The sequence below is a fragment of the Gopherus flavomarginatus genome, chromosome 4, assembly GCF_025201925.1.
Source record: "Gopherus flavomarginatus isolate rGopFla2 chromosome 4, rGopFla2.mat.asm, whole genome shotgun sequence".
NCBI lineage: Eukaryota > Metazoa > Chordata > Testudines > Testudinidae > Gopherus > Gopherus flavomarginatus.
Genome location: NC_066620.1, coordinates 17,776,379 through 17,787,510, shown reverse-complemented (window position 1 = coordinate 17,787,510; position 11,132 = coordinate 17,776,379). Strand labels below are relative to the sequence as shown.

Below are 11,132 nucleotides of genomic sequence, written 5' to 3'. Positions count from 1 at the left end.
AAATTCTGTAACTGCGCATATAATTTAAGTGACTTTTTTATTTTAAAATATTTTTCCAAATATTTTAATCATGTTAAAATGATTAGTGGTTTAATGAAACAAGGTGGGTTTTATTTTGTCAATCACTTCCAGCATTTATTTCTAGTTTATTTACCAGGTAATGGACCTCCCGGTGAATGGCTTGAGGATGGTTTTCGTGTGCGTGACTTGAATACAGTTACTATTGGGGACTTGCCTGCTCGATTGGACTGGTCTATCATGGGCTGAACTATTCTTCTTCTAGCATTAATAAACCTGCAACAACAAAGAAAAGCAAATTGTTATTTAAAGGAAGAATTCTATTACACCAGGTCTTTACTAAAATGGAGGGTTGATTTGGTTCTCTCAATTGGTCTATGTGCAGATTCAAAGGCTGAAAAACCTGTAACCCCTGATGACCTTTGAGAATACAAGCTTGGGGTTTCTGAGTTGATTTATGTTTGCCTGCTTTTACCACAGTTGGACACTTCCATTTCATCTTTTCATGGGGGAATTAGCAGAGTTTTCAGGAAACAATACCAGCACCGCTCTTTTCAATTCAAAAGAGGGGAAAAAATTGACGAAGATAGAGAAATGTTCATAAAGGCATCTGTTACTTCCTCTAATTAGTGACATTTCTGTCTTATGTTCTCTGACTTCTTTTTACAATTTTTATCAAAACCTTCCCCACCTCTTGCAAACCTAATTCTATTTTAATGCCCACTATTAAGATAATGAACTGTGATGGCAGTACACCATCAAATGAGAGAACGTCTGGAGTTTTATCACCACTAGCTCACATTGCTGGGGACTTCAGAGCAATGCATTCCTTGTAGAGATTTCTTGGTGGTGGTTTTTTTTTTTGCTCTTTATGCAAAGACTGAGGTCAAGACGAGGTCATGGCTATACAGTAATTGAACTTATAATCCTGTTTTCCCCCTGCTAGGCCTGACCATTTACAGCAAACATCTTGTTAGATTGCAATTACTGTACTACTCAAAAATCCCCACTACAAATGAAAAGCAGCTCTTTTGAAATAAAAATAGTTAATATTTGTCATCTAAAATAATATTCATAGCATTTTTAACTCCTAAACTCAATTAGTTTTGGAACTGTTGGTATGATGAAAATGATATTCAAATTGAATACAAGTAACATAGAAAACCAACACACATAATACAAAATAAATCTCATCTGAGTCTCTTCTGAATACAGCCTTAATGGCATTAAGATCATAATCAATGAGCTAGAGTAGATCTTCACTCTCTGTCATCTATCTAATCAGCAAACCCAATGAACATCACCTCCAAAAAGGTCCAACTTCTCAGCAAAGATTTAAGAGTGCTCTAGAGAGGTCTCCTTAAGAAGACTGCCTTATTTTTACAAACTATTCTTCAGTATTTACTAGTGGAAAAGGAGTGTTATAAGTAAAATCAAACTATACTTGGCAAAATAAATCACCAAAGTACATTTTGTGAAGCAATATTCTTAACTTGTCTTCACGGTGTGTTTGCCACACATTAGCAAGATCTTTATTGTAATAAAATTAAAAGGTACCACAGCATTCCAGCATGAATCTGGTGTCACTTCTGCTTGTTCTCAACAGATATGGAACAATGATCACAAAATATAGAACTTTATGATGTTTGTACCTCAGTAATCTTTAAAGGAGACATCTACAGTACAGCACACTTAGTTTCCTCAGATTTCACTTTCCTGACGGATTTTCATTACATAAGTCCTCAGAAAGTTAATCAAGATGTGAATTATAATCAGCCTTGCCTTGCCAAAACTACTCTGGAAGCATTCTGTACTCACACACATACACAAGGCCCTATTCTGTAAATCTTACACATAAATTAGGTCATACTTTAATCAGTACCAGTTCTGTATCAATTTTTATACACACTTCTAATACAAAAAAAATAAACTACAACAAACTGTGCTGCAAATCAGTTCATCATTATCTTGTACAAACCATGAAAATTAGAATCATGTGAGCAGAAGGTTAGATTAATTCTCATTCTCATTACAAGCACAGGTGTAGCACAAACACCATGTAAAAAACGCTATTAAAAATATCTGCTTTTTTCCCTCCCATTAACTGTCTTAGCTCCATGACCAATTAGAAAATTGTTTAATACTAGGAACGTGGCATTTGAAGAAAACAATTTTCATAGCAACTCTCATAAGAAAAACAACAAAGAAATTAGGTATATATTTTGGTAAGCCCAGAAGGCTTTTGTTTTTCCTATGTGCATCCTACCCTTGTAGTGCACAGACTTCTAAATACCTGACAGAGTAAGAAGTCCTGGGAGAATAAGGGGCTTTTCCGGTAGCCATCTGAGATTGGGGAGCAGTTTTATGCTTGCTAGCTCTCCATAAAAACCCTCATTTAGGAAAATCTTTTCACCCAGACCAAGAAGCACACAGCTAAACAGCTTAAATAAACTGAGAACATTTACTAGTACAAATAACCAAACTTTTCAACCTCCCCCCTTCTCCAAAGGGCACACATAATTAGTAGATTAGATAGCTGGAATCTTACTTCAATAAACTGTTTAGTCAGGTCTTATTTATAAGTATTGGTAAATACCAGACTAAAATAAAACACATTCTCACCTGTTTGTCCCACACTACCACTCACGATGTCTACTTTCAGTACATTTTACACACAGATACTTCCTTAAACATTCTCGTATGTATTTTGTATAAGAAGATGGATTCTGCAAAACAGCCATGTGTTTGGATGCCTTAGGGGTGAATTCAGATGCAAGAACATTTTCCTTCTGGGCAAAGTAATAAAATGACATTCTTGCTCCTCCCACTAGAAGTCAAACTGAGGTCAGCTCCCCATCCTTGTATCTGTTTAAATAAACTGGTCCAGCTGTTTGTTTCCAAAATGCCCTTTAACCTTCTGTCCCATCCTCCCTGTCTTTGTAACAGAATGCTTTGCTTTATAGTAGATTCCAAACTACTATGCATTAAAAAAAGTATCCACTTTAAAGTTTCTTTATTTTTCCTGTGAAACCGAAAGAACATATTGGATTAAAATAGGAATAACTGTTCCGCTTTCAGAGAGCAGAATGGGATTCAATTATATCTACAAATCATATCTTAGGGCTGTTCACAAAAAAAGAAAAATATTTAGTTATGTTTGGAAAAGGACTATCTATTTAGGAATAAAACCTTGCCACCACAGTTTTTAGTAAAGGAGGAGCAATAGCAAGATCACTACTTGAATTTGCAAAATTCTTGTTTGATACAATGATAGAAGCCCTGGCGGCAACAAAACGGTGGTACAAAAAAAAGTTAACAACAAAAAAATCCTCCAATTGTTCTTAGCACTCACATCACTCTCATTTCCCCCTTGTTAACATTCAATTACTTTAAAAAATGTTTCTGTTTAAAAAATGCAGAAGGAACGAGGACTAATGCTTAAAAAAAAAAAAGTACTTACTTGTAAAACAAATGCTTAGTCAAAACTAATTTTCTCCAAATACAGATCTTCTACCAACTCCTGTAACAAATTACAGTTCCATTCTGGCAAGCACTTAACATCATACTTAAAACATAGACATAATTTTACTCATGTTAGTAAAGTTATGCACATGCTTAAGTTTTTGCATAAGGAATGTTTATTTTCACACTACACCATGTGTCAATAAAGTTACTTTGATGCAGACTCTTTCTCCCTGAATAGCAGAGTCAATAGCTGCTTATAACTAATGTGATTTGTCAAAGTGCAAGTCGGACCTGCCACCAAACTGAAAAAAGTTAACACATTGTGTGGAATTCTGCAAAACAATGCATATGCAAATGGATATTTTGTGAGGGGAAGAGAGTTGAACAGTTGGGCAAATGTACAAGCTCAGAGAGGCTGAATTATTTTTTAAGTTAATCTCATTTTCTTCTCCCTTTAGATAAAACAGCTTCTATTCTCTCTTTGCTAATCAGGCAAGAATGAACAAAAATCTATTTGTGTAGCTTCTCCCCACTCTAAAGAGAACCAAGAGGCAACACTTCTTGTAAATATGCATTTTGCTGAACTGTTTTCTTTTAGACTTTTATTCTCCAGTGGTAACTGTAGCTCTCCCCTATTTAAAGGTCTCGCTATTGTGACAATGAGCATCTCTGGTCACATGGATAAGTCTCAGACCAAAGCCCAGTGATGCAGCAATCCGCCTTTGAACTTTGACCTTCAGTTCCCCTGCCTTCACTGCAATAAACAAGTTTTGTTTCCTCTCACTGAGAGGCAGCATCACCCGTGATGACAAACAACAACAAAAAACCTTTACCAGCCAATAATTTTAGGGTGAAACAGGCTAAAATGCACCAGCCAGAAAGTGAGTATTTTCACTAAGTCACAAAACCCTTCAAAAGGCACATTTTGCAAGTTTCATTTACAGCCTGCCTGATGTTTTTCACATAAATCTGTGCTTTTTCCTCTTGCTGCACCTCCCTTTGTTGCTTGTGTAGTCATCTGCAGCGCTAGCTGAAAAAGTGTGTATTTCACACTTCTGTCCATTAAATAAAATGAGGCCCTCCCTTGCTATCACAGTTTTCTAAAGTCACCTTTGCTCATGACTTTACTTCATGGTCAGAGACTTCCAGTCTTCAGTGCGAGCCCCCTGAAGATAGATGTTTAGACTTGATGGTGCATATAAATTTAATCCCACCTGCTCTCCCAAAATACAAACATTTTTACAATATTGCCAGTCTCTGAGCCCTTATGTTGTTCCCTGTCAATTTCACACTGGAGAGTGGTGTTGGAATGCTGGCCAGGGGTTTGCATATCAGAAGTGGTGCTATTAAGTGCCAGAAAACACACTGCTTCAATCATTTTGAAGCATGTTCTAGCAAACAGGATTAAGGACTATAAGAAAACCCACAATACCTATAAAATGGCAAACACCATTGTTAAACCAATGCCTTTTGTATATTTCACTTTTAAAATGTACCTATATACTTTGAAAAGAAAGATGACTTTCAAATAAAGCATTAACAGGCCAGCTAGGATCCATCCACATAAATACTTGTAACAAAGTACCTAAGGCTACCAATGGTATCATTTTTACAATAGGTTATTTCTGAAAGCATTACCCTGCCTTCAGTTTCAGTCACCAAAACTGCCAAAAAAACCCACTTTCAGGACTTGCAATATTCTATACCACTTACTGGAATCACTCATTTATTTAGTGTTTCCACAATTTTTTTCAATTTAACACCTACTTTCTAGAATATTTAAATGTAAACTTGTAATAATCCGAGTGTCACAGTTTAGCACATTTCATTGCTGCTTTACTCCTAATTCCCAAATATTTTCAGTTTTGCTTGTTTACGTACTTTCCTGGGCCTTTTTAGGTGGTAAATTAAAGGGGAAAAAAAGTTTGCAGAAATTATTTCACAAAATTTTCATATTTCGAAGTCTAAAATGTGCTTTAAAAACATCCTTAAAACCACATTCAAGAATCAATAGGTCCCTCTCTAATTTTAGATACACAGAGTAACTGGAGGTTTCCCAACTGTAATCATACTTCCCACCTCTAAAATGAGAAATAAATACGAAAAAAGCTCTTACTGCGGGTATTAAAAAGTTTTTATCTTGAAGCTAGTTAGCAAGCTTAATGATCTATAACCACCATTCATTAACTTTCTATGCTTTCTACACTCCTTTTATTTGTGAAAAAACGGTTTCAAGACACTCAAGAAAGTTGATTCAATCTAAAGCAGACCTCATGAAGCCATGTTTGGCAACTTTTCTTGGTTTCTCCTCCTCCTCTGAAATGAAGATAGACAGAACTGCAATACGTCATTTACAACACTAAATAGGAGTAGGGAGGGAAGAGAATACATGCTCTGCTAACTGCCCTCTTAAGAAACGTAATATTGGAATTTACTCAAATCACAGCAAGTCCATCAATCAGATGTATCAAAGTTCTCCCTACAGCTTAGTTGTCCTCCTTTGGCAGTACTGGAATGTTTGTCAAATGAAAATACAGAGGTTTGGGTATTGTGTAAGATAATATTTAAGAGTGAACTACAAATAAAATACTATTCAAAACTAGTGATGAAAAACCACTAATTAGCTGACAAAATTGATGTAAAGCACTAATGAAAACCATGTGCTGTTCTGCAATTTTGTTTTAAAAATAATTTCTGACTTCAAGCATTACTATGTGACTCTACAAATGTATTCATATTGTGCATTCAGAAAAGTTTCTTTGAAGCAGGAAAGTGCTATTTATTCTCTTGCAAGCACAACCTGCTAATGTACCAAACATATCAGCACAAAGACAGAAATGATGAAGATGTGATCAGATATACATACCTAGTGTGTATGCCTGGCGTGCCCTACATTTACTGGCCAGGCACATAAGAACTATGTCTTTTGTCAGAATCCTGCTTGATCTTCTTTGAATGCTACAAAATCTCCCTCTCTTTCCCCCTCCCCACACCCCAGGCAACTTTTTGTTATTCATCGTGGGACACACCCACACTATGCCCAGCCCAAATAAAAGGAATGGTCTCTGGAGAGCTATGAAGGAGGTTAGGAAGGCATCCTGCCATTGAGCTGGATGGAGGAACTGCTCAGTTGCTATTACCACATCATGGTGGCACTAGTGCCCACTCTTGGTACATGCCCTCCAGAAGGACTGACAACTGATGGGTCTGCATAGTGACAGATTCACCTGGTCCTGGTCCTGCTTCTCCCTTGACCCAAACCCTCACTTACACCCAGGAAGTCCCCAAAGAGCACAAGGGTAAGGGATACCCGAGTGATCTCCCAGAATTCTACTCCTCTCCAACTTCCCGTGCCACTGAACCATACTAGGTTTTCTGTGTCCAAGTGTCTACGGAGTTGGGGAGGGGACAGCAGAAATCTTACTCCCTGACACCACAATTCTTGCAAAGAAGATATAAAACCACCTAAGTGGCCAATTGATGCAATAGTAAATCCTCAAGCAGAGAAGAGCCAGCAGAGCTAATCCTCTGCTTTTCCCCAATCCTAGACCCCACTGTAGAAGCTCTCTAGTGATCCCCAGGTGCCACAATAACCCTTTAAGGATCACTACAAGCTGCTAAAAATTAGAACAGCATTAAAGTTGTTCTCACTTATACCAAGAGCTGAACTGATTCTTTACAGCCATGAAATAATACTATGGGCCGAGTTCTGGTCCATCACTGGAAATGGATGCCCAGTTAAAGACCTTTCTAATCACCAGTGCATGTCCTACACCCTGCTTCCAGTACAAATAATCTCCCTGAATGGACGTATTGAGTTGTCTTTCATAGATTATAAAGCCAGAAGGGACCACTGTGAACATCTCATCTGACCAGTTCCTCTAGTTCAGTGTTTCTCACACTGGGGTTGCCACTTCTGTAGGGAAAACCCCTGGCGGGCCAGGCCGGTTTGTTTACCTGCCCCATCCCCAGGTCCGGCTGATAGCGGCTCCCACTGTCCGTGGTTCACTGCTCTGGGCCAATGGGAGCTGCTGGAAGCAGTGGCCAGTATGTCCCTCGGCCTGCGTCGCTTCCAGCAGCTCTCATTGGCCTGCAGTGGGGAACCGCGGCCAGTGGGAGCCGCGATCAGCCAGATCTGTGGATAGGCAGGTAAACAAACCGGCCAGGCCCGCCAGGGGCTTTCCCTACACAAAGTGGTGACCCCAGTGTGAGAAACACTGAGCTTCCATTTCACAGACTTTTCTGGGTTATAGAAGCACACGCTGAAAGGTGCAGACCACACTCCTGGCCTCTAACCCCTGGAATGTCCTTCAACATGCCTGCAGCAGAGTGTGTGTGGAGTGGGGCTTTCATTTGAGGACAGCCAGAATGGGGGTGCAAATCTTCCATTCTGAACTTACTCTTCATCTGCGGCTTTTTCACATATGCCTACAGGTGGGAAAACCAAAAAAATGGTCATCAGAGCTGGATGAATTCTAGATATAGGCCTGAATATAAATCCTGAATCCTAAAACTCTGAACTAGGTCTGAACTTTGTAACTCAGGCCCAAGTCTGTTGCATACCAAAATCTACAGTACAATCAGGTTGGTCTTCAGAAGATAGCTTCAATCTGGCGACTTCAACTTTCTGTTCTATTGCATGGATTGTGCGGTGAAAGGATAATGTACTGAATTGGCTTTCAAATCTTATTGCAAACCATTGGCTATTTCTTTAAAAAGACTATTCCCTCTCAGGAATATCTTCTTCTGATCTGGTATTTCAATATCATCTGTTTTTTGAGCTGAATGTAGTAGCAGTGTCTGATTTTGATCCCTGCTGTCCTCCTGTGTCCACGCAAGAGGCACGTGCACAGGCAGCAGCAGTGCAAGTTTCCCCACTGACACTCTAAACTAGAGCTGGACAAAATACTGGCAACTCATCCATTCAAACTCAGCCAAGGCTCTGAGATTCATTGCATTTATGGACATCGCAGCCGCAACCTCAAAAAGCTTGTCAACGTAAGTGGGGGTTTTCTAGGATTCCATCTGGCTTAGCACATATACCACGAGCACTGCTTTAGTATGTAAAAGTCCCTCAGACAAACGATCAAAAAAGCATATAGAACTTCTCTTCCTATCTAGTCCAGTGTCTTGCCTTGACCCTGGATATTCCCCTCCAAGAGGCTGGTGGCCCTCTTCTGAGGTCTAGTGGCTAGTCCACACAACAGCTTCTTTCCAGTGGGGAGCCTTGCTCAGGCCACTGTCCCCCACCCACTACTTATCATGGATCTTATGGGAGAGTGGGAAGATGCGCCCAGTCCTGTGGCCCACAGTAAAGAAGTTAGAGCAAGCTGACTGTTCACACTACTAGCTGCTAGCTCAAATTACCAGGGGTTGAGAAATGCTCTTGTGTGTGGAGGCTATGGATCTCTGTATTATGTCCTGTCCTCCAGCAGACCACTTACGAATTAAAGAACCAGTGTCCCATATCAGATGCTCCCACCCTAACGGGTCACTGGAGTGAACTGAGAGCAGCCAACCAGACCCCTGAAGAGCCTCTTAGGGGCATACAGCCACAGAGCCTCTGAAAACAAGAAGAGAATACAAATTGAAATGCTACAGTTTGATTGTGAATCCCACATGGAATGAACCAGGTAGAGTCACCCAGCAACCCATGTCCTGGCCCTTTAGGTAGGAGAGGGTAGCTCCGTTTCAATGATGATTTGGTCCTTGCTGTTGTTGCTAAGACTACGAACAAAGGTGGCAGTCGTGGTGGTGTTTTTGTGACGCAGACATCTGTTTAATAGAAACTGGTCTGAAACCACCAATTATTTTTGCATCAACCATGAAAGAGCATCGGCTAGTAACAACTCTCAGAGACTACTGATCTATTTAAACATCATTTAATGTACTGTTTCAAAATTTTGTCTGGTATTGTGATTCTCATTTTGCTTGGAGATTAATTTCCATGAGTGGAATCTCCTCGCCATGACATTTTTTTAGGGCAAGGAGAGGAGAACTGATGTCCCCAGAAAGTGGTATGATCAAATGTACATGGGTAGGTCAGAGGAATGGCACAGAGGAAGGAGGCTTGTATGATCTTGGGGCACACAAAGCTTATCACAGCTAGGTCCTCAGCTAATCTAGATCAATGATGCTATGCTGATTTACATCAGCTGAGGAGCTGGCCCTTTTAGGGCCGGGGTGGAATTATAACTGAATATTAAGAGGCAATGGATATCACAGCATTTTAACCACTGAAACTGCTATATGACCTAAATGATGTTTAGGACTGCAGTGGTAGATTTTTTTTTTTAAATGGTATCTGCTGTTTTCTTTTCTTTCACTAAAAAAAGACCCAAAGGTCTCTTTAAGTATTTAATTCTAATACAGACAGTGATACAGAATTTCTGCAGGATTATTTAAGACCAGACTGGGCAAAAAGCACACCCTCAAAAGCACTTCCTTCCCATATGCCTCTGGCTAAGTTTCACTTTTGAGAAGAGAAAATTGTTTTATTCAACAAGGAGGCAACATTTGCTCCATTTTTAATATTTCAGGTTGACTTTTTAACTACTCAAAAATGCAGTTTGTTCTCTGTAGGTGCAGCCTGGAGCAAGTTTATGATGTAAGTGAGGGAAAGGGTCTCTGAGGGCACAGTTCTTAGCTTGTCGGGGTTTCAGTTCTCAAGGGTTAATTGCTGTACACCAATCTCAGCAACTGTTGACACAAAATAGGTGGAAATCAGGTCTGTGCAAGCACAAAATACCAGAAAGGCAAACTGTATGTAAACACACTTAAGACAAATTTGACAAGAATAGACCAAAACCTGACTTGCAAAGAAATGACAAACCATTACTTCCCTCCTCCTCCACTTCCCTCCCTGAGATTACTTTTTCTAACAACAACAAAAAAACCCCACACTCTTATTTTAAAGAAAAACTGTAAGCATCTCAATGTATTTAAGACTGCTTGGCAGGGATTGCCATAATGTATAAGGTGTCTTATATGTTTCATGAATAACTCTGTTTACACATAGCATATACTTGGGTTTCAATAGTATTTTTTTAAACATAAACTAACAAACTGACCTAGACCCTGATACAGCAGAATAAAGCTCTTGCAAAAGAGGGAAAATAAGCAAGTGGAAAATGTATGAACAGTGTCTTTTAATCTTATCTTCATGACACCTGACAGCACATTAGTTATAGAATATTAATGCATCCACTAAAAAGTTTGTCATGTACAAAACTATCATAGAAAAAGATGGAATGCCTAGGGGAAAAACAACGTTTGCTACCTATTAACTTCTAAAATGCCAAACGTCTTGATTGTCATTTTCTCGGCATGTTTGCTTTGTCTGTAGAATGCAACATTCTGCAAAGGGAGCTGACTTTCTTCTATTTAAAAAGTGTGTGAGTTAATATACACTTGGTAATTGCTGTCTGTCATTTAATTTATTTGCTGTGTACTCAACAGTGGTTGATTTGCTTGCAAACTAGTGGAAAATCACTAGAAGTTCACTTTTCTTTTTTGTTGGACCCACGTATCCAAGGAAGGTCTTTCCATATCTAGCAAACAGTGATATTCAGATCGGTACAGAGGGCAAGCCCAAGGGGTAGGCACCGCTGGAGTCCCACTTAAGGCCTATTTTGAGGGTTTAAATAAGC

General features: G+C 39.3%; 1 protein-coding gene across 3 annotated transcripts in view; it reads right to left on the bottom strand.

Annotated features, from left to right (window-relative positions):
• The window catches only part of MEIS1 (Meis homeobox 1), a 131,833-nt gene that overhangs the window by 5,480 nt on the left and 115,221 nt on the right, over positions 1-11,132 (bottom strand). For 2 of the 3 annotated variants that reach the window (XM_050952166.1, XM_050952165.1), the window contains exon 10: positions 232-294. In XM_050952166.1, the coding sequence (XP_050808123.1) occupies positions 232-294 (63 nt within the window). Of the gene's footprint in view, positions 1-231; positions 295-9,949; positions 10,183-11,132 lie in introns of those variants that run through there. The other variant, XM_050952167.1, reaches the window with a different exon arrangement.